This window comes from Cervus canadensis, chromosome 3, assembly GCF_019320065.1.
Source record: "Cervus canadensis isolate Bull #8, Minnesota chromosome 3, ASM1932006v1, whole genome shotgun sequence".
Taxonomy (NCBI): Eukaryota; Metazoa; Chordata; class Mammalia; order Artiodactyla; family Cervidae; genus Cervus; species Cervus canadensis.
In genome coordinates, this window is record NC_057388.1 from 97,584,619 (window position 1) to 97,607,773 (window position 23,155).

Genomic DNA, 23,155 nt, shown 5'->3' on the forward strand with positions numbered 1-23,155 from the left:
TGCCCAGCAAATTCTAGGGTTACTTGGGGATCAGGCCTACTTTGTGCTCAAAGACCCTTCTTTCCTTTGGAGGCCTATTTTCTGAAACCTAAGTTGTCAGTGCGTCCCCTGGTTCCACACCAGGTTCTGAGTTAGGAGCTGATGCCCATGGTTTCCGTGCTGGGTCTTCTCCACACACAGGGAAACATCCTGTATTTGCTTCCATGCAGAATCAAGAGACAGGCAGCACCCTGAGGTCATCCAGCCAAGCCTCAAACTTTATGCATGAGACTGTCTCACTGACAGTGCAGGTGGCTTCCCAGGTGGCTCAATGGTAAAGAATCCACCTGTTGATGCAGGAGATTTAGGAGACGTGGGTTCGATCCATAGGTCAGGAAGATCCCATGCAGAAGGAAACGGCAGCCCACTCCAGTATTCTTGCCTGGGAAACTTCTTGGACAGAGGAGCCTGGTGGGCAGCAGTCCATTGGGTCACAAAAAAGCTGGACATGGCTGGGCATGCACTAATGTCTCACTGACAGTGCACGTGGCTACCACAAACCGTCTCACCAGCACCCCTGCATCTCCTATCCACAGCTGTTTCTCAGCCATCCCACTTCACTCCTGATGACACCAAGGCTGATCTTATGGGGGCCCTATGCAGTAAATCGCCAAGTCTGCCTTTCTTCTGTGGTTCAGACTGACACCCCTTGACTTACCCCTCCTACACCCAGAAACAGGACAAATCCCGTAATGAGAGTTTGCAAGGGATGGGTCCCAGTTCCTTCTCTGTACTCGGGTCTGGTTGTTTCAAGCATGCTTCTAAAGCAGAGGCACTATCTGGTTGTTGCAATACAATCTGACTTGCTCAACAACAGCTAGTAAGGAACAGACTGAAAAGAGAGGAAGCACCATTGGTGATGGGTGCCACACCCTCATTTCTCATATGCTGCTGAGGGTCAAATCCAGCCTTGAGACTTGACCCGATCTGATTCTGGCCGTGGCGGGGCCCATGGTGACCCGCGGCTGTCTTAGCTGCAGGCTCTTTCCGTGTATCCCTCTCTCTCCTGATGCCACCTGAAATCTGCTGCTCTCTTGAGCACCCTGCTTCTCCCTGCAGACACCCAGGGAATGGGCTGTTTATTCTTTCATGTCCCAAGTGCCTCAGAGGTTGAAGTGATCTCTCTCCTTACTCTCTGTTTATAGGATGAACTGTGACCCTCAAATTCACATGTTAAAGTTCTAACCCCCCCAGTACTTAAGAATGGGACTGAATTTGGAGATAGGATCTTTAAAGAGGTGAAATGAGGTCATTAGGGCGGGCCCTGATTCAATTCCTTAGAAGGAGGAGGAAATCAGGACACAGACAGCGTAAGAGGAAGACCACGGGAAGACACGGGCAGAAGGCAGCCGTGTGTAAGCCGAGGAGAGAGGCCACAGAAAAAGCCAACTCTGCCGTACACCTCGATCGTGGGCTTCTAGAATAAGAAAGTGAGTGTCTGCTGTTTATGACACTCAGCCACTCAGTGGCGCTTTGTGATGGCACCTCCTTAAACTAATCCTCCCTTCTCTTCTCTCCCCCTCAGTCACCGAGGCCAGGCCACTAGCTCAGTCCTGCCCACCTGGGAGACTTCCAAATGTGAAAAAGTAGACGTGTTAGTTGCTCAGTTGTGTCCGACTCTTTGCGACCCCATGGACTGTAGCCCGCCAGGCTTCTCTGTCCACAGAATTCTCCAGGCAAGAATACTGGGAGTGGGTTGCCATTCCCTTCTCCAGGGGATCTTCCCGACCCAGGGATCGAACTCGAGTTGCCTGCATTACAGGCAGATTCTTTACTATCTGATCCACCAGGGAAGCCCTTCGGAGGTCACCCTGATTCCTGGTCGGACTCCCTGGCTCCTTACTTCCTTTTCATCTCCAGGGACCTGTTGTCAACACCAGCCACTCCAGACCGTCAAGCCTGAAACCACGCCATTTCCACAACCACAAATTCAAGCATCCCACCTGCTGAGCACACTTTCCACCCATCTGGCTAGTTCAACTATTACTATACTAAGCATTCTCTGAGCTGATCAGACCACTCAGTCTCTTTGGACCCCTCCCAGCTTCACTTCCTTTCTCTTTTAGCTAAGCCTCACATAGCCATGACTTTGGATTAGTCTCTTCACTGCCAACATCATAAATCTGTGTCAATCTTTTTCTCTTAGCAGCCCAGCCAAACGCCAACCTGGAAGGACCCTGTTGATTCCATGCCTTCACCTGGGGAGTTCATTTACACCCCACGGTTTTCACATCCAACCCCCATACTCAGCGATTCTGCTCTGTTTCTCTGTTCAATTGTCTCTGCTACCTTCCGCTGCCTAAGCTTTCCTGCCCTCCTTTAACCACCAATACCCTGTTTTCAACAAGGAGAGACAGAAGCTGGTGGAAGAAGCCCCTGAACTCTCCTCCACTGCACCAGGCACTTGGAATAGCCACGCGCTCTCCTCTGCCCACCCCCTGTGATGTTGCCTATTCCTCCACCTGCCCTCTGAATCCTGGTCCTTCCCACTACCTCGAGAAACATTTTCTGAGTATCCTTTATCTTTAATCTTTTACTTACTACCAGGCACTTCCCATCAGCCTCTTAAGATGCTCAAGTCTCTTCCATGTGAAAAGAAAACTCCCCTTTGGGCCTTTCTGAGTCACCCCTCTATTTCCTCCCTCCCCTAACACAGCCTTCCTTCCTGAAAGGGTACCATCTATTTCTTCACCTCTCCCTCAACCTTTCAGCCTGCTAAACTGGTTTCTGCTTTTACCATCCATGGAGACAGCTCTCCGTAAGTCAACAGCAGCCTCCAAGTTGCCAAATCTGATGGGCATTTTTTCCAAGCTTATTTGACTTGATCGAGCGACAGCAGACCGATCTTTGTTTAACACAACTCCAATCAGCCATTCCCCGGCCATCAATCCTTTAATGACTTCCCATTACTCTTAGGAGAAAGAGGGAAATCCATAACACGGAAGCCCTGCCACTGGCTTATCCTGAGGCCTCACCTCTCCCTGTCCCCGGGCTCTTGTGCTTGATCTTGCCCAGGCTGGGGTCTCCGCCTGGCAAGGCCCCTTCCGCTCTCGCTGGCCTTTTCACCAAACACCTCCCTCTCCTTGGGTGGTCACATCCGTGGGTCATCCCCGCCCTGCCTCCAGCAAGGTCTCCTTATTACATGCTCTGCTGGCCCTTTGTATCCCCTGAGAACAGCCTGGTTATTTGGGGATTGCTGGTTTAGTGCCTTCCTCTCTCCTATAGGAGCTTCCCTGGTGGTTCAGCTGGTAAAGAATCCACCTGCAATGCGGGAGACCTGGGTTTGATCCCTGGGTTGGGAAGGTCCCCTGGAGAAGGGATTGGCTACCCACTCTAGTATTCTGGCCTGGAGAATTCCATGGACTATAATTGTCCATGAAGTCACAGAGTCAGACATGACTAAGCAACTTTCACTTTTCACTTTCCCTCCTACAGACTCTAAACTCCCCAGGGTGGCCATCTGCTCTACTCCCCACTGCCTCCAGCCCCTGGCCCAACCCTGTGAATGAATGAATGAATGAACAAACCAACAGGTCCCAATCCACATGGGACCAAGTCCACGCGTGACCTCTGGCTTGCACATGGCTTTGCATCACAGATGCTGCCATTCTGAGCACCTCCCTTGGTGCAGACACCCCGGGTCTGGTCCACCCAGCCTCTGCCCTCTCATTCCCCACTGTTCCCTCTTTTTGGTGTTAAGAAAACTTCAGCCCAGGGTCCCAATGTGGCTGCCGACTATTTTTACAAATACCGTTTTAGTGGAACACAGCCTCCCTTGTTGGTTTCTGTAATGTCTACAGCTGCTTTCAACTCTAATGGAAGAGCTGAGTTGTGACAGAGACCATATGACTACAAAGCCTGAATTTTTTTTTTTTTCCTGGGCCTCGAGGCATGTGGGATCTTGGTTCCCTGACCAGGGATCAAACCTGCGTTCCTTGCATTGAAAGGAGCTCAGAGTCTTGAACACTGGACCCACCAGGGAAGTCCCTACAAAGCCTGAAATATGCACTACCTGGGGCTTTAAAGAAAAAGTCTGCCGACCTCTGGGATAAAGCAGCGACTGGGACACCTACTGTGTGCTGTGGGGAAAGTCGAGTAAGTGCGTCATGGTGACGAAGGGGTGGTTCAGGGTCTCGATTGGAGTGATTCTCTTATCGGCATCTATGGTCAGCATCTTCTTCAGCAGGTCGATGAACTCCCGCCGGTCTGCCTTCTCCACCAACATGTCACTCCCTTCCAAATCTGTTGTCATGTTCACCTGCAAGCAAGTGGGGACAAGTTACCAAGACCCCGCTGGGCCTCCCTCGCCCCATTCCTCTTATTCTGTGCTCTGCGGCTCCATCCTAATCTCCCGGTCACCCCTTCCAACCCCCAGAAGGCTGTGTCTGCCCCGTGGGGGGTGCTGCCACAGGTCATCACTGCCTGCAGGTCATGGCTGTTCTCTCTGCAGGAGAGGCCAGGGGAGGCTCCTCAGGGAAGAGAGAGGCCCCTGTGGGCACCTGCACACACATGAATGTGCGGGTGCAGCTGGCTCCTGCTTTCATCAGTTAGGTTGAAATGCACCTTGCATCATGCCTCATTGAAAAGAACCATAAGATGAAAAGAATTCTGGAGACTGAGCTTATGACAATGTGAATGTACTGAATGGTATACTTAGAATTGTACCATTTTCAGTTCAGTTCAATTGCTCAGTCATGTCCGTCTCTTTGCGACCACATGAATCGCAGCATGCCAGGCCTCCCTGTCCATCACCAATTCCCGGAGTCCACCCAAACTCATGTCCATTGAGTCGGTGATGCCATCCAACCATCTCATCCTCTGTCGTCCCCTTCTCCTCCTGCCCTCAATCTTTCCCAGCATCAGGGTTTAGGCTACATATATTTTCCCATGGTTAAAAAACAATAATTACAACCAAGCAGTAAAAACTAAGATGCAAAAAGGTTTATTTCTTTAACCTTCCAAGAGAGGTATTGGGGCCTGCTTCCCACACCTACAGTGGGTCAGTCTTCTTGCAGCTCCTGAGCCAGGGTCTGAGTTATTCGAGTCCCTGGGTTCACTGGGACTGCCTCTGGTGAAGGCAGGCAGGATATCTGAACACAAGATTTTTCTTCCAAGAGCAAGTCTATGTGTTTGCGTGTGCTCAGTTGTTCAGTTATGTCCGACTCTTTGTGACCCTGTGGACTGTAGCCCGCCAGGCTCCTCTGTCCGTGGGATTTCCCAGCAAGAATAGTGGAGCAGGTTTCCATTTCCTTCTCCAGGGGCTTCCTGACCCAGGAATCGAACTTGTGTCTCCTGCATCAGTAGGCAGATTCTTTACCACTGTACTGCCTGGGAAACCAATACTAGGATGACCTTTAAAAGCCTTGTTTTGTGGTGTTTTCTCTCCCCCCCCCCTCCCCCCCCCCGCCAAGACATGCACTGGAAAGCAATTTCAGTTTTCTCAGAAAATCAAAGCTTCTCATCAACTGACAAGTATACTTTACTTGGAGTCATGAGTTTTGGTTATGCTTATCTTTAGTAAGAAGTGTGCTAAGTGTTTATTGGTCTGGAGCTGTGTTTCTCATGGCTTTGAAGAAAAACTCACTTTGGGTTGCCCTGATTTTAGACTAGGTTTTACTCTAAAAATAGCTGACATTCTAGAATTCTCTCTGGACACAAAGGTGACCTGAGAGAGACTGACTGCAGTGGGTTGTGTTCTCACAAAAGATGGATGTCCTGGTGCCTGGTACCCGGGAATGGAACCTAATTTGGAAACAGTCTCAGCAGATGTACCCAAGTTAAAGTCGCAATGAAGTAGAGTGGGCCATACAGCCAATGACTGGTGTCTTTGTAAGAGAAAGAAGGGAGATTTTGGACCCAGGGAAAAGAGGGATCACAGGGATGAAGGCCACATGAAGGAGACAGAGATTGGGGGATGCAGATACAATTCAATGGAAACCGAGGGTTACTGGGGGCCACCAGAAACTAGAACAGCCTGGGCCAGTTTCTTCCTAGAGCTGGTAGAGGGGACATGGACTGCTGGTACTGTGATCTCAAACTTCTAGCCTCCAGTGTTGCAAGAGAATAAACGCTGTTGTCTTAAGTCACCACTTTATGGCCCCTTGTTAAGGTGGCACTAGAGAACTCATCATGGTACTCAAATGAACTAATGGGGTTGAATTCTTCTCATGAAGACATCAGTAAGATTGGCCAGTGCTATTTTACAATTGAGAGCCAGTAAACTGAAGCTATTTTTAAAGAGCTGGTGTAAGGTCTTAAAAATGTTCCACAAACCCAGTGGTATACTTCCTAAGGCCGACATATCATTGTTTAAGGTCAAGGTCAGCCACCACAGGTGGATTTCTACCCTCCATCCTCTGTTAATTACTCCGGCAGAAATTGTTGTGCTTGGCTCTGAAAGGGCTAACATTGTATACTCACCCACGGAGCTTACCTGGGCCATGTCATCTAAACAGTTGAAAATGTATTTCCTTGCTTCTTTTGACTTAATCCCCGTCTCTGCTTCATGGTCATCTGGTGTCTGGTCAAGAGAGGCAAGAGCCCATTGGTAATGTGAATTATTTCCTAGTCACTGTGACCCAAACCTGTCAACCTCTGCTTCTCCCCCTGAGGATCTTTTCCCACCTTTCAGAGGAGACAGGATTCTTAAAGTGACCTGCCCAGGAATTCCTTCCTCTCTTCCTGCTCCACACTTAGGTCACCCCTCCTCCTTCCTTCCTTCCCATGAACACCTGTTGGGGGGGTCAGCTCTGAGTTGGGTCTAGGGGATCCCCAGAAGGCAGTATATGCCACAACCCCAAGAGAACCATGTTCTCCCCTAAGTTTAAGGGATGCGGTTAGGTTTCATATGTGGAAAAGCAGAAGCCCTTTGTCCGCATATTTTAAAATTTTAACTTATCAAACTCATACAGATAGAGCTCTCCCTATGTGTCAGGCACTACTTTCTGAAAAAATTATTTATCTATTTAATTATGTATTTATTTTTGGCTGTGTTGGGTCCTTGCTGCGTGCAGACTTTCCCCAGTTGTGGCCACTGGGGGTTTCTCATTGTGGTGGCTTTTCTTATTGTGGAGCATGGGCTCTAGGGCACGCGGGCTTCAGTAGTTGGGGCGCACAGGCTTAGTTACCCCTCTGCATGTGCAGCCTTCCTGGAACAGGGGTCGAACCCGAGTCCCCGGCATTGGCAGGCGGATTCTCAACCATTGGACTGCAAGGGAAGTCCCTAGGTACTGTTCCAAAGCACGTGAACTCATGTAATGCCCTTCACAGCCAAATTAGGGAGGCTGATTACCAGCCCATCTTCCAGAGGGGCAAACGGGGGCAGAGAGCTTGAGGAGCTTGCCAAGGTCCCATGACCGCTGGCTCCGGAGTCTGCTTGGCAGTCCCCTCTGTCTGGGTCCAGGGGACACACGTCCAGTTCCTGAACTGGCCTCAGTCTAGGAAGCTGCTGTTTCCAATGACTATGGGATTTTGGACTCATTCATGGATCACAGGTAACTGATCCTCCAAGACTCAGTCAAGGACAGCACACCTGGAGCTGCTAAGATCCAGGCTTCGACGCGGGAACAGCTGGCCACGAAGGCCTGAGGCTCCTAAGACGCAGAAGTGAACCCCGCCCCTGGCCAGCCTCAGCCTCCTCCCGCCAGGACTCTTTTTCACTGGACCTGACCTTGAGCCGCTCACCCTCAACAGCTGCCAAACGCCAGCCTCCCATCAAGAGCCTCAGAGGCCTGCTCAGCTGCCAGATCTCTTTTCTAAATCTTTTGCCATCACTGACCACGCATTATCTCTAAATGTATTACAGTTTGGCTGTGGTTTCTGTTAAAAAAATACCCACCCACACTCTTGCAAAAAATAAAGAAACACCTAAAAATGAACACAAAACACACTTAAGATGTATATTATTTTCTCCTTCCCAGGGGGAAAAAAAACAACATTAATTTTAATTACTAGGCACAGATCAAAGTGAAAGCAAAATATGTTTCCGTTCAAGTCAAACTGCCCGAGTTTACGGTGTGCAGTGAGGCGCTACACCACCTGCTGGGGGGCCAGCAGAGCCCTCCTGGAGCCTTGGGATACTGTGTTGCTGCCTGCAAAGCTCTCTGCATCCTTCAGGGCCTGGCTCAAATGCTCCTCCTCAACCCTCTGCCACAGCAGGAATCAAGGCTCCCTCCTCCAGGCTCCCACATTGTTCCTGCCTGAAACAGGGTGCTGGTCATGGGGAGGGGGCAGGGCTTGTCACACAAGTTCAGTCTCCCTCTGCACTGGGAGCTCCTTAAGGGCCGTTCACTTCTTTCATTTCTCTATCCAGTAGCCAACCAGGCAGGTCGTCCAGGTTTACTGGATGAAATCGAGGGAGTTTAGCAATCAGAGCTTGAGCTGCAAAGGCAGTAGGTCAAGCAAAGCGGTGCTTTCTGAACATTTGAAAATCCATCCACCATTTATCAACCACAGTCACGCCTCCCCCGTGGCCCAATCAGAGTCAGAGCCAGGACCCACATGCCTCATTTAAAGGCTCCCCGCAAATGGGACCTTCTTCCCCAAAAGCTGGGTGTTGGTGAGGAACGAGGTGTGCGTTCTTCCTACCTTCAGCCTCCACAGAGGATACGGCGAGTCCGTGTCCCGGTTGAAAAACCTAGTTGTCTTTGTCCCTGCGCTTAATAAATATTCTGCTGGCAAACCCTGTGTTTGTGAAATATACCGGATCTGCAAGGAAAGATGGGAATGAGGTCAGGGCTTTTCCTGTCACCACACACGTGGTATACTAACGGCTCTAGCGTCTCGGAGAAAAACGACAATTTTATAGGGAGAGAAAGAAGTAATCAAAGGAAAAGGAAGAAGAACAAAGAAAAGCCAGGCGATCCTCAATTGTAAATTTGGATTCTGGTACTTAAGGAGACGACACAGATAAGATGCTTCAATAAAAGTTGTGGCTAAATTAAAAAAAAAAAGCGATCGAAAGGAAGCAAGGTTTGGGAGACAGTATCACACCTCAGAGCCCCGCCCCTATGTCAGGTTATGAAAGGGGTGCCCATCCAGACAAAGGAAGAGAGCTGGCTGAGAGCACCTGTGCTGTCTGGACCCACCTGATCGTACTCTGAAGCTCCTGGATACAGCGGCCAGCCCAGGAACAGCTCTGCGATGACGCAGCCCAAAGACCACATATCAATTGCCTCACAAAATGGTAAACCCAGGATGATCTCAGGGGCCCTGAAAAGGAAGAATGGGAAAAAAAAAGTCATCAGCAATTTGGAAATTCAGGAAGCTATTTCTATATGAATTCTACAACAACAACAACAAAATCCAGTCTTTCAAACCCAAGCTATCGTTAGTGATCCCCTCAAGGTTCTGTTGTTCTTGAGCTGGGTTGCAATGATCCCTGCATACTTTGGCCTGGTTGTCCCTTCAGCAGGGAGCCTGGTTGGATGACTGGCTGAGATGCATGATAGGTCTGAGGTTGTAGAGCAGACCCAGAGGGAACCACAGCTACTGCTTCATTACCATCACGCTCCAGCCAGATGAGCTAATCAACGCTTTTGAGATACTCAGGAATTATCTTTTGTAGCTGAAAACCCAGGAAACCAACCTCTAGAGAATGCCCAGGTTTTTTTTTTTTTTGCTGAGTGGCATGCAGGATCTTAGTTCCCTGACCAGGGATCAAACCTGCACCCTGAGCATTCAGTGGAAGCTCCGAGTCTTAACCACTGGGTCACCAGGGAAGTCCCAAGGATGCTCAGTTTTTACAAAGGAATTCTGAAGCAGAAGTGTTCTATTTTCAGTCATATATAAAACAAGTTGCCTCCACCCAGAATGGGATTAAATACAGTATCTGTTTATGCCAACAATCCCTTTTTAGGAGTTTGTATCACACTTTTCCAAGGAAACACTACTTTTGTTTTTTTATTATCTTCTAAAGAATTCTCTACTATGACAATTATAGTACCTGGTTCATGATCTGTTAATCAGAATTCCATTATAAATCCTTTCCTAACTTTAGAAACTATGTTCCTTCACATGATAAGCCTGGTTACCTGCTGGAACTTCTGAAGGAAATCACCTAAACTCAAAGAGAAAATTTCACATGTAGTTGGTAATCAAAACCAAAGACCACAGAGTAGCTCCGCTTTTCTAGGAATTGGTCATGATTGCTAGGGGTACATTTTGGAGAAAACCACGTTCAGAGCATGAGATATGAACTCAGTTTAAGATTTTTTTTTTTTTTTTTTTTAAACGTGGCTCAAGGCACTGGCCCAACTTCTGTTTTCTCTACCAACAGCCCCCTTGATGAAGTGATCCAGGAAGATGCAACTCCACCTTTTTAGCAGCCTGGAGGGGGAGCCTGGGAGCTGGGAGACTTTTCTCTATCTGGGTTATCTTTGCCCAGCCAGCAGGAGAGGAGGGAGGGAGGGGGTGCCAGGAGCACCTCCACTTGTTGGAGCTTCGAGCTGAATTATCCCTGCCCACAAAGCATCTCCCTGCCTGCTCCTTTAAACTGGCTCTCATTGCTGTTTTTTTTTTTTTCTCTACATAATGGTTCTGAAAAAACAAATAAGAACCAAATGATCTTGCTATCAAGTCTTTTGATTTTTCAAATGTGAAAAGGAGTCTCTTCCCTTCCTTGGAGCTGGAGAGGCAGCACTACTGTTGGTGCTTCCAGAGCGCTGAGATCGTGGTCTGGGCGGCGAGGCCAAGGCTGGGTCTCCATGGGCTTGGAAGGCGGGGATTGCTGCGGAGGGCCGGGGAGCGAGCTGTTACTTGAGGGGTCTCCCCTGTCCCCGTCCCCTCGCTGCTGGGTGTCTTCTGCTCCAGTGCTTGTGCCTGGCACTTCGCCCTGTCTTTGGCCTTTGTCTCCTCCCAGCCTAGTTGCTGACGGTTCGTGTGGACGTGGGGGACAGCTCTTGCCCTCCGGCACGGATGCCCTGGGGAGGCATCACTGCTGGACTGTCCCGGGTCATGGGACCTTCGACCTGGTCTAGGTCACTGTGTCAAGCAGTGCCCCCACACACCAGGGCTTCCAGAGCCACAGATCATTATGTGGAACTGATAAGACTACCGCAGGTTGCTTCCAGCAATGCCATCTCTTCCGCAGTGGTTTTGATTTAAAAAAAAAACCAACACATCTTTTTGAAAAGAAGGGAGTATCTCAAAAGAACATGATAGTTAAAACAACTCTTATTACACATGTGGCAGAACCTGCTTTGCTCTGCTCAAGAGTCAGATGTGTCCATCTGCCTCCTCTCACGTGCAGGCTCGGGCCTCTCCTTGGGGAGGTACCTGTTCTGGTCCTGAGAAGTCCCTCCTGTGGCAGCTGCTGCTGGCTCAGAATCAGGCATCTCAGCACGTCTGTCCCCCGTTCTTGTGACCTGTCCCTTTGGCTGTTGTAGCCTGGACACTCCAGTCTCCAGGTCGGGTCTTAGGGTCAGGTTGCTCTGGTTCCATGGGGCCATCTCGGGACTTGACCATGAGGCTGCCCTTCCTGTCAGGTTAATTAACTGGTCCTCAGGCCCCAGTACTCTTGTCTGGAGAATTCCAAGGACAGAGGAGCCTGGTGGGCTACAGTCCATGGGATTGCAAAGAGTTGGACACGACTGTGTGACTAACTTTCACTAAGGGCATGTACTTTTTCATGCCCTTAAGCAGACCACGGGGAACTCCTGAAAACCCATTTCCCAGATTCTGTTCCCTGATGATCTGCCCAGCAGAATCCAACAGGTAAGACTGTCATGCAAAGGGCATGACAATGATGTTCTTGGGCGAGAAACAGCAGGCTCGCGTTTCAGGAACAGGACCTGTGAAAATCATTTAGCTGGGGACTTCCCTGGTGGCCCATTGGTTTAGACGCCGAGGTCCTAATACAGGGGGCTCAGGTTCGATCCCTGGTTGAGGAAGTAATATCCCACATGCTGCAACTAAGAGTTCTCATGCCTCAACTAAGACCCAGCACAGCCAGATAAATTGTAAGTAAATATTTAAAAAAATTGTTTAGTCCATCAGAAAGCGGAATGACAGCAATTCCTGGTGTCACCATATGTACGGCAGAGGATTTCTTTTGCTGTGATCCTAGTGAGCAAATGTGTGGGCATCAGGCGGGGCAGCTGGGAGACAAAAGAAACAGAAGGTGCAGCCCCCTTCCCCTGCAGACCCTGTCCCCCACGGGTCGCTGGGGAGGCGACACCAAAGCACAGGTGACAACTGAAGTCGAGCACGAAAACAAACAATACGCGCACATACACACAAACAGACCTAGTCCAAGCGCACACCCTCGCTCCAGTGTCTCCCGTCTAAAAACAATAAAACAGAACGCAAGAACAAAACACGCGAAAACCAAACCTCTCCTAATCCCTTCAGCTCCCTGCAGCTGTTGCCCTAGTTCTCTGTTCTCCTTCCAAAGCCAAATCTCTGAAGAGTCATCTCCGGCAGCTTCCACTGCTCTGCCTCTCGCATCTTCCCTCCTCCTCTCACTGGACGTGCCCCTCCGCTCCACTCAAGCTCGGAGCTCGCCGAGGCCAGCAGGGACCACGTCGCGTCTACTGGTCAGTTTCTCAGCTCTGGAGCCTGACAGTCCTGTTTCTTCCACACAGGTGATCGTTCCTTCTGGTCTTGAAATACACAGTCTTGGTTCGAATGACACTACATGCTCCTGCATTTGTTCCGCTCTGTTGCTCATGGCTTGTCCTCCTCTATCCAAGTGCTGCCGACGGCAAAGCCCAGGACCCCTTCTCTTCTCTCGTTTCATTGTTTTACTAGGTAATTCTTATGGGGTTGAACCATGTCCCAAAGTCATGCTGAAGTCCTAATCTTCAGTAGCTCAACGTGTGCCCTTCTTTGGGAACGGGGTGACTGCAGATGTCATCAGTTACGATGATGTTGTCTTGGAGCAGGGTGCATCCTTCATCCAGTATGACCGGTGTCCTCGGAAGAAGGGGGAGATCTGGACACAGACGCAGAGGGAAGATGGTCGTGTGAAGACGGAGGCAGAGACTGGAGTGATGCTGTCACAAGCCAAGGAGCCAGAAGCTGGAAGAGGCAAGAAGGCCCCTCCCTGGAGGCTTCAGAGGGAGCATGGCCTTGATTTTGGACGTCTAGCTTCCAGAATTGTGAGAGAACAAGTCTCTGTTACTCTGAGTCATGTATTTTGTGGTACTCGTCTCTGAACGCTAGGAAACTGCGACGGTCACCGTGTCCATTCTTAGCGGTTTAAATCCCATTTTGTGTATTTCCAAAAGTCTGTCTCCTTTTTAGACTTTTCTGGGCTCCAGCTTTATGTTTCTGATGGCCTGACACTTCCACTGGAATATCTCTCGACCACCTCAACTTGTGTTTAAAAGGAAACTCTTCTCTGTACCCTCCCACCCCAAATAATTCCTCCTTCTGTCCTCTGTTTCACTAAATGGAATTACTATCACACTCCCCTCCCCACCCTGCCCCATTACTCATGCTGGAAACCTGGGATTGATCTCTGATTCCTCTCTCTCCCTCTATATCCTTGCCACTCAATAATGGCAGCTCTGAAGTAGCTCAATTGGCCCTGGATTCTCCACTTCTGCAGCCACCGCTCTGGCTCTGACCACCTCACCTGGGCCTTCCCATCTTTCCACGTCATTGCTGCTTCCTCCAGTCCACTCTCTACCAGCTCAACAGGTCACAGGCCCTCAGCGTGAAGTCCTTCCCAGGCTCCCTGCCACCCTGAGGACGAACTCTCAGTCCCCTGCGCTGGCTGGGCCCTGCCCAGCCCGGCAGTCATCCTCCACTCTCCCAGTTCAGTAAGCCCCAGCCTAACCAGTTTCCTGAGCCTTCCTGCGGAGCTCTTGCTTCGGCGTCAAATGCTTTCTCCGCTGGTTCTCAGGTGGCGGCTTCCTTCTTGCTCATCCTTCAAACCTCTGCTTAATTGTCACCGCCACCAACAGGCATCCCTTGACACCGGTTAGTCTCCATCTCTGGTGCCGTAAATGTCACTTTACAGCACTTTCCCAATAACCTCCTCACTGTGTCTGTCTCCTCTGCTACGTCCATGAGGGCAGCGCAGGGTCTGGCATTTAGGAGCCAATCAGTAAGGATTTGTAGATTGAATAAACCTTTATTAAATATAAGAAAGTGCTAAAATATGTGATTCAGATGGAACGTTCTAAGGCTCACAAACAAAGGAGGGTGGAAGGGGCGAATCTTCATGAAGGAACAGGAGCCCAGGCGCGAGCCTTTCGCCTGGGGAAGAGTGGGCCTCCGTGTGTGTGAATGGGCAGGGCTGATAAAGGCCCATCTCTTCCCATTCCTCTAGAAGCCATCATCCACTCAGCTCCACACTGTAGGCTTGCTGGAGCCCTCTGTGGTCCAGCCCTCTCTTGTAAACCCCTACTGGTCTCCTGCCTTTGGGTTCAACCTTTTCCAATTTACTCTGAAACTCTTCCCTATTCAAAGGCTGTGTCTTCTTGTCTGCACACATGACATGCTGGTCACATTTCTGAGACAGCCTGTCCTCCCCGCCCCTTCTGCACTCAAACACACCTTGCTCTCGGTGCTGGTGGACTGCGTGATGAACCTACAGACACGAAGCACCAGATCGATCCAATAGATATCAACTGACCATCTGAAGGACTGATGCTGAAGCTCCAATCCTTTGACCAACCTGATGCAAAGAACCGACTCACTGGAAAAGATCCTGATGCTGGGGAAGATTGAAGACAGGAGAAGGGGATGACCGAGGATGAGATGGTTGGATGGCATCATCGACTCAATGGACATGAGTTTGAGCAAACTCCGGGAGACAGTGAAGGACAGGGAAGTCTGGCGTGCTGCAGTCCATGGGGTTGCAAAGAGTCGGACACGACTGAGCGACTGAACAACGACTGTTGTATATGTGTGTCCGGGTGTTCGCCCTCCACTATCCCAAGGGCAGGGCCTGTGTTTTGAGCCTCAGTCTGGTACACAGCAGATGCTTCATAAAAATCTGCTCAGCACGAGCCCTCAGGTCAGGAAGGTACTTCTCTATCTGGCCCCTCAGTAATCCCTGGGGAACCAAAGACCCCTCTGCTATGATCGGGCAGATGCCTGGTCCCTGCTCCACTGGTCTGTAAGGCTCCAAGCTCCTGGATGTTCAAAGTCAAGTCTAAAATCGGTTTCTTTTTGTTCAGTGCACCTGAAGCACATTCGATGGTTGCTAAGGTGTATTCATTCTTCAGGGAAGAAACCATTATTAGCAGGGGTTATCCCAAGACAGAGTTTAGCACCCCTTATTTAGTCACTTAGCAGGGAATAATTCAATTGCCATTTTCCTAAGCATCTTCTATGTGCCAGGCACTGTGCTGACGGTCAGAAATCAGACCCTGCGGTTCCTCCAGGAGTTCACTGTCTAGTTGGAGGCAACAATGGGCCTGCGGCCAGCACACACGCAGGAGAGGCAAAGCCTAGGGGGTGGGGCGGGGCGGGGGGAGGTGAATGGGCGAGGTGGCCTCCAGGCACAGGGCGGGGTGAGTACATGTCCATCCCTGGCCTCTGGCTGCACCTCTGGAGTCTAGCACAGGCATGGAGCACCTAGGTGCCCACCACACCTCTGGAGAAGGAATAAACCTTTCTGTTTCAATCCCACACCCTCAGCAGGCACCAGTTTTCCCTGAAGCTGGCGCCATCTCCTTGGCAACACTGCCTAAGACAAGAGGCAGACTACTTGGCCTTTCTATTCCAAAGTTTACATGCTTTAAAAAAAAAGAAAAAAAAAATCATATCCTGATTTCTTGCATGGGGGCTGTCTCTGGTCTCGGTTAGGGTCCGCAGCGGGTAGGGCTGCCAGCTTGGGACATGGCCTTTCCCCTCTGGGCTCAGAACTGCCCGGGCTGTGTCAGGGACTCAACCTTCATTTACCAGCCCATGGAATCCTCTTACAGAGGCTCCTTGCTGCTATTTTGGGACATCAAAAATACTTGAAACACACACGAAGTGTCAGACAAAATTTGCACCTAAGAGAGATTGTTCCTCTCCAACATTTCCATAGCAAGACATGGAAAATTCTATCTTTCTATAGAAAGAGAACGAACAACTGTCATTTTCGACACACCAGTGATTAAGCTTTGATATTTCACTCTGGTGGCTCTCCTGACAGTACATGTAGCTAGTGAGGCCTTCCCAGATCATGTGCAGATGCTGTGACCCCATGGGGGAATGACCCCTGACAGAGGCGTGGACACCACCTGAGCTGAGTGGAAACACTCAGGACCCCAAGTTCACAGTGCCATCAGGTCGTGGCTGTATACCAATTTCTTGACGTTGGTAGGAGGATGAAATGAAACAGCATCATAGGAGCACCTAGCACAGGGCCTGGCCTGGCGAAAGCAGTCAACAGATAGTACATCACTTATGTATTATGTACAATGTGTCTTAGTCCATGGGACAGCAATTAGATAAAGAGCATCCCTTTTCCTCATTTAAAAAAGTTTTATTTATGTTATTTACTTTTTGGTTGCGCTTGGTCTTCCTTGATGCATGGGCTTCTCTCTAGTTGCAGAGAGCAGAGGCTACTCTCTAGTTGTGGTGTGACGGCTTCTTATTGCAGTGGCTTCCCTGTTGCAGAACACAGGCTCTAGGCACATAGGCTTCAACAGTTGTGGCTTGCGGGCTCTAGAGCATGGGCTTAGGAGTTATGGCACAAGGGCTCAGCTGTCCCACGGCATGTGGGATCCTCCCAGACCAGGGATCAAACACATGTCCTTTGCATTGGCAGGTGGATTCTTAACCAATGGACCACCAGAAAGCCCCTCTTTCCTCATTTTAAAGGTCCATTTTCTTCCTTATAAATTGAAACAATAGGAAAACTATTTAAATATATTAAAGCATAACCATTAAAGAGTTTTTTCATTTATCTATATGAAAAAGGTACAGCGATTAATATATCTAACAATGAAGTCCTCGCCATTTAGCTTTAGAAAGAATACTGCCCATCCACAACCCCCCACGTCCTCCTACTGGAGAGCGTGACCCTAACCCTGCATCACCTTTCACAGTACAAGCCCTTCCTTACCCAACCCCCCCGGCCAAGTTCATGTCTCCATCATCTACACTAATAACACAAGTGCAAGGTTCACAGCCACTCCCAACTTGGGCAATAAATCTGCAACACTAATCACAGAGCACAGGAAGGACTGTGCATTTCTGGAAAAATGTTACTCAATTTCTCTGGGTTTTTATTTCACCATCTATAAAATGTGATTATTAATCTTGCTTTTTTCCTTGTCTCTGCACCAGCTTATGAAGATAAATTACGTTTGGTAGAATTGTAAAGCAGTTTGAACTCTCTGGAAGCAAGACACTCTGTTAGTCCACGGTATTTTATAATCACTGATATTATAAGGTGTACTTGAATTGAACTGCAGTGAAAAAGCCTGTTCCCACAAATATATGTAGATTGAAAGTAACCTCAGTATGGCTGGGGCAGAAGCAATCAAAATGTAAAATTGTATTTCAGATGGGTTGTTAAATCTTATGTTTCCGCCGCAAAAATAAGGAGACTTGGAAAGGCTGACACCCGCTCAGAGGCACTATTTGAGTTGGTGACCTAGACTAGGAGGCAAAGGATTACATCAAGGCAACACAGGACCCTAGGAGTAGCAGAAATCTGAGGACTCAGAGGAGGCTATTTTAGGGACACTGGACCCCAAAGCCCAAAGGATTTTCACAGAAGACAACCTGAAAGGTGAATGGTGGAGAGTGCCTTGGGGCAGTATTCCTAGAAGATGGGTTGGTACCATGTCAGGAGGACCCAGAAAGGTCCAAGTGGGGAGATAGCAACTGAGGCCTGGCTAATCCAAGGTCAACCTGGGGTTCGATTTTGAAAAAGATACAGCTTCCCTGGCAAACAGGAGACAGTAAAGAAGCAGCTCTGTCTTTGAGGTGCTTGACAAACGGGGGAAAGACACAGTGACTCAGAGACACAGCTCCAGGAACAAATCATAGGCAGGGGTTGACCAGGAGCCCGCTCACTGTGTGCGCCTGCCCGGACCCGAGGTGGTAAGGAGACTGATCCAACCAAACACTGTGCCTCCTAAGAGGCACACCCTCCACAGAAGAGATTTTCTTCCGTAAGAAGATCTGCCTTGTAGTATGATGAGGAGGATGCTGTCATCTGACAGTGACAAGGCTCTGACTCCAGAAGGGAAGCCAGGAACACACCCAACTGGTGCCTGTGGCGGCCCCAGCTTGATGTTACATATGCAATGAAATAGTTTCAGAGGGGCTCTAGAAGTTCTTTCTCGGGGCCACTGCTGACAGCCATAAAAGTGTGTGTGTGCTGTGAGGATTCAAGATCCTCACTGGTGATGCTGCTATAATTGAGCATCTCCAGTTCTCACGAACAGAAATGCTCAAGACATCAGAACAAAGCATCGCGTCCACCTGGAAAGTTGATTATATATAATCAGGGTTTGACTGTGCTGGTGACGTCATCCTCACGCCACACTTGGACAGTCTCCCACAGGAAGTGCGTTTCCTTGAGTCAACCAACCACTTCAGAACAATGTTAGAATCAGAGCGGACGTTTTTTTGGATTTGTATTGGCAATGAACATTTTGGCTCTGAGTAAGACTTGCCTGGTGTACACTAAATATATGCACACACACACACGCATACATATCTCCACCCTCCCATTCCCCACCCCTGTGCTGACCCTTGGTTCCCAGCTCGGCTTCAACTCTGCAAAGTTCAGTGCTAAAATCTAACCTTCTTGTTTATGTACCAGAAGAAAAGGTTGGATCTGGAACTCAATAACTATAATCTCCAAAGGCTTCTAACAATATTGGTATAATTTGGAAACCAGTTCCCAGATACCTAGAGGATATTCTGATGTTAGCCTCTAATTCTTTGTAAATCGCTTTAAGAAATGTTCCTGGGAAGAATGACTTGGACCCCATAATAGGTCATTTCGAAAACATGGACCCTGTCCTGGAATTCCTTATCCTCTTGACATGTCCTGTTGTACTGTGTCTACTCAGCCCACCCCAAACCCGGTGACCCAGTATCTCTCAGGTCTCTGGGGCTTGTTATCATGAAGTCAGGGGATGCTGGAAAATGCCTGCTCTTGCCTTCTAACACCCCATGGGACTATAATATTACCAGATTTTATGCTCATACTTTTGGCAAAAGTACATGCTCCGTAAATGTCTATGGAAGCATCTGCTGGCCAGGGAAATGGAATCTCAGATTTTGGCACATGTCTACATCCGGTCCCATCACTTCATGGCAAATAGATGGGGAAACAATGGAAACAATGACTATTTTCTTGGGCTCCAAAATCACTGTGGATGGTGACTGCAGCCATGAAATTAAAAGATGCTTGCTCTTTGGAAGAAAAGCTATGACAAACCTAGACAGCATATTAAAAAGCAGAGACAGTACTTTGCTGACAAAGGTCTGCCTAGTCAAAGCTATGGTTTTTCCAGTAGTCATGTATGGATGTGAGAGTTGGACTATGACGAAGGGTGAGCACCAAAGAATGGATGCTTTTGAACTGTGGTGTTGGAGAAGACTCTTAGAGTCTCTTGGACTGCAGGGAGATCAAAACCAGTCAATTGTAAAGGAAATCAGTCTTGAGTATTCATTGAAAGGACTGATGCTGAAGCTCCAATACTTTGGCCACCTGATGCAAAGAACTGACTCACTGGAAAAGACCCTGATGCTGGGAAAGATTGAGGGCTGGGAAAGATTGAGAAGCGGGTGACAGAGGATGAGATGGTTGGATGGCATCACTGACTCAATGGGAGTTTGAGGAAACTCTGGGAGTTGGTGATGGACAGGGAAGCCTGGCGTGCTGCAGTCCATGGGGTGGCAGAGTCAGACACGACTGAGTGACTGAACTGAACTGAACTACACCTAGGGATTCTTTTTACACACGGCTCCAGGTTCTTTTATAAAATTAAAAAAAATCTTTGACTGATTGTGAAGGACAACATATTTAAAAAGAAGTGCAGAGAGCAAAAACATAACAGCTCTGTGGCTTATCAGAAAGCAACGTCCAGTGTCACTCACAGCTGGGTGGAGAGACGCGGTGGGCATCACCAAGCCCCTCCTGCACACTGGCCCCTCTCTGCATGCGGTGGTGACACGTGGCCTGTACAGGAGTGTGTGCATCTTGTAGTGTGGCCCCCACGCCTCCAGGGATCAGGTCCTTAACAGGAGGACCAGACCAGAGTCCCGGCTCACAGTGATAGGAGTGCAGCGCAAAGCCCAGGGCGGCTGGCTGCAAAACCTCGGATGTTCTTTTTAGTTCTGCTGGTTGACTGTTTCTTCTGCTTTGTTGCTAGTCTGCTGACTGAAACTGAGGGTTGAAACTGCATTTTGAGCTTCCCTGGGAAGTCTGCTGATGATATCAAGAAGGCCTCACCCTTCGCTTCCTGAGGCCACTCCTCTTTTCTCTGCACTGGGAGGGAATTTGGAATTTCAGTTCCAGACCTGTGGCAGATGCAGCCCCTCCACTTTATTCAGAGTGGTTATGTGTCACCCCCAGTGGGGTGGAAGTGGGATGTCAGGCCGGGAAGAAAGGAGGGGTCTCCTTCATACCTTTGAGTAAGTTAACTCAAGGCTCAGTCATTGATGCCTTCAAACTGGGGTGCCGGAGAAGACTCTTGAGAGTCCTCTGGACAGCAAGGAGATCAAACCAGTCAATCCTAAAGGGAATCAACCATGAATATTCACTGGAAGGACTGATGCTGAAGCTCCAATACTTTGGCCACTTGATGTGAAGACTGATTCATTGGAAAAGACCCTGAAGCTGGGAAAGATTGAAAGCAAAAGGAGAAGGGGACAGCAGAGGATAAGATGGTTAGATAGCCTCACCGACTCAATGGACATGAATTTGAGCAAACTTTGGGAGACAGTGAAGGACAAGGGAGCCTGGCGTGCTGCAGTCCATGGGGTCACAAAGACTCAGACGTGACTTAGCGACAGAACAACAGCCTCTATCCCAGATGAAAGCACACTAAGAAGGTACTATTACTTACTTACAAGAAATTTTTGATTTCAGTGGAAAACTTTCCATTGGTTAACACTTAGCTTCCACTGGCCCATAGGGAGTTCTCAGAAATGTTTCTCAGGGCTGGACCAAACCAGCACAAGGCTGGAGAGCCCGTACGCTGTCCTGTGTGGGGCCCCCTGATGCCCAGTTCTTGGCAAGTGAACGGTACCAAAGTCAAGGCTCATCCTTGGGTTATTTCCCTTCTTAAGGCACCATCTGACTCTGTGGCTCACAGGGCTAAATCAGGAGGTGGTCTTTATGGCTGATGGATGGGGGTGAGGAAGACAGGGCCTGGCGATAAACCTGCTCCTCTTTGAAAGGGAGATGCATTCAGTGTCACCGATTGGAGACGTACCAATCGAGAGAGCCGGAGCCGAAACCTGAGATAATACAGGGGAGCCCGCTGAGTAAAGATGCTGAACACATGCTGGAGGGTCACTTTCCCTGCAGCCATGGGGATATTTCCATCCTCAGACAAGGCCTCCCTCCTGCTACTGCGCTGTCGGTAGAGAATTATAGAGAAAGAAGGGTCAAAGCCAGCTGATACGCTACCTAAGCAAGTTTTCAACTAAAGCCAGCGGCCATCCCGGCCGACGGAGCAGGTTCTGGTCCATAGAATGCAGAAGGGTCCTGTCTGCACGTGGACAGGTGTGTGGAGGAAGAGCCAGGTGGATGAGGCTGGCTCTGCCGGGAGACCAGATGGGTGAAGGAGAATGGAGGTACCACTCTTCACTCAATTCTACCGCAGGACATGCTACAGAGGGTCTGTTCGGACCTGCCCTGGTCAGGGCAGAGATGTGGCCCCCGTGGTGGCTGGTTGTTTGTTCCGACGGGAGTCAGGACAAGCCTCTGCCGCCACTAAGTCGCTTCAGTCGTGTCCGACTCTGCGACTCCACAGACGGCAGCCCACCAGGCTCTGCCATCCCTGGGATTCTCCAGGCAAGAACACTGGAGTGGGTTGCCATTTCCTTCTCCAATGTTAGGACAAGAGAGTGGGGCATAAATCCCAGGTCTCCAGCCAAAGGCAGCTGATTTAGGGAAAACCTAATACTCAACTTTTCCTAGAGGAACTGGAAACAAGACAAAACAAAACTGCAGTTGCTTTCTTATGCTCACTTGGGTCGTGGAGGAAAAACGAAGCTGGCTTTTTGCAGCTAACACGAGTGGCTGCCGGAGTGCAGGGGTGGATGTACGCTCTGAAAGGCCCCCCTGTCCTTTGACTGCTGCAGGACAGAGGGATGGAGGCCACCGGGGACAGCCAGGGACATCACCGTGACAGACCCACAGCACACTGCAGACGAGAGCCTGGAAGACGTTTCTGCCGGTGGAAGGGGAGCAGGCTGTCCCCCCAGATGAGAACACCACTGCTCATCTATCCAGAAACTTGTTTTTCTCATCCGAACAATGGGGCCTCTTTGTAACCCAAGAGTTGGGACTCTCGGATCTTGCCTTTGGAATGGAGCAGCCTTCAGCAAAAGAGATTAAAATGTTCATCTTGTTCCTTGGAGCACCGAACCCCACCCTAGCTGAGTGGACTAACCCGAGTGTAGAAATAGGGTACTGCATGTCAGTCGGCTGGGGCTCAAGAGGAATAGGAAAGGAAGATGGACTTGAGAGGGAAGGGGGGGAACTACCTGGTGGGAGCACAAGAGGCAACAGGGCAGAACCATCCAGACTCATCAGGGCGGTCAGGACGAGGCCCTGGCAGCATGCCCGGCATCCCTTCCAACCCCCCTCGCCCCCCACCCCCAGCCGTACCCTCAGTTTGCCTCTATGGAAAGCCCTCCTCTGGCTGTCAAGGCTTCCGACTCGAATCCTGCCTCCTCTAGAATTCTGTCCTGACCAAGGCACTCTCTGAGTCTGTGTCCCCACAACACATCTGCCCATTCCAGTCTTTCATTCACCCCTGCCCTGATCACTGTTTCTTAAAAGGAGAAAAATCTATCAGCGGCTTCTCAGCTGGACCGGAAGCATCTTGAGGCAGTGGGCGTCTGTTATTCCCCTCTGTGTGTCTGGCACAGGTGCTGTGGGGGCGGGCCCTCCACACGTACGGATGGTCACGCCTCACACGCGCGGGCTGGGAGAGGCAGAGCCCTTAGTCTCCTTCTCCTACCACAGACCCTG

General features: G+C 49.7%; 1 protein-coding gene across 2 annotated transcripts in view; it reads right to left on the minus strand.

Moving 5' to 3' along the window:
• The window catches only part of HIPK2 (homeodomain interacting protein kinase 2), a 208,084-nt gene that overhangs the window by 57,584 nt on the left and 127,345 nt on the right, over positions 1-23,155 (minus strand). For both annotated transcript variants that reach the window (XM_043463855.1, XM_043463856.1), the window contains exons 3-6: positions 9,126-9,249; positions 8,626-8,745; positions 6,473-6,559; positions 4,113-4,297 (exon numbers count right to left, since the gene is read on the minus strand). In XM_043463855.1, the coding sequence (XP_043319790.1) occupies positions 4,113-4,297; positions 6,473-6,559; positions 8,626-8,745; positions 9,126-9,249 (516 nt within the window). The remainder of the gene's footprint in view (positions 1-4,112; positions 4,298-6,472; positions 6,560-8,625; positions 8,746-9,125; positions 9,250-23,155) is intronic.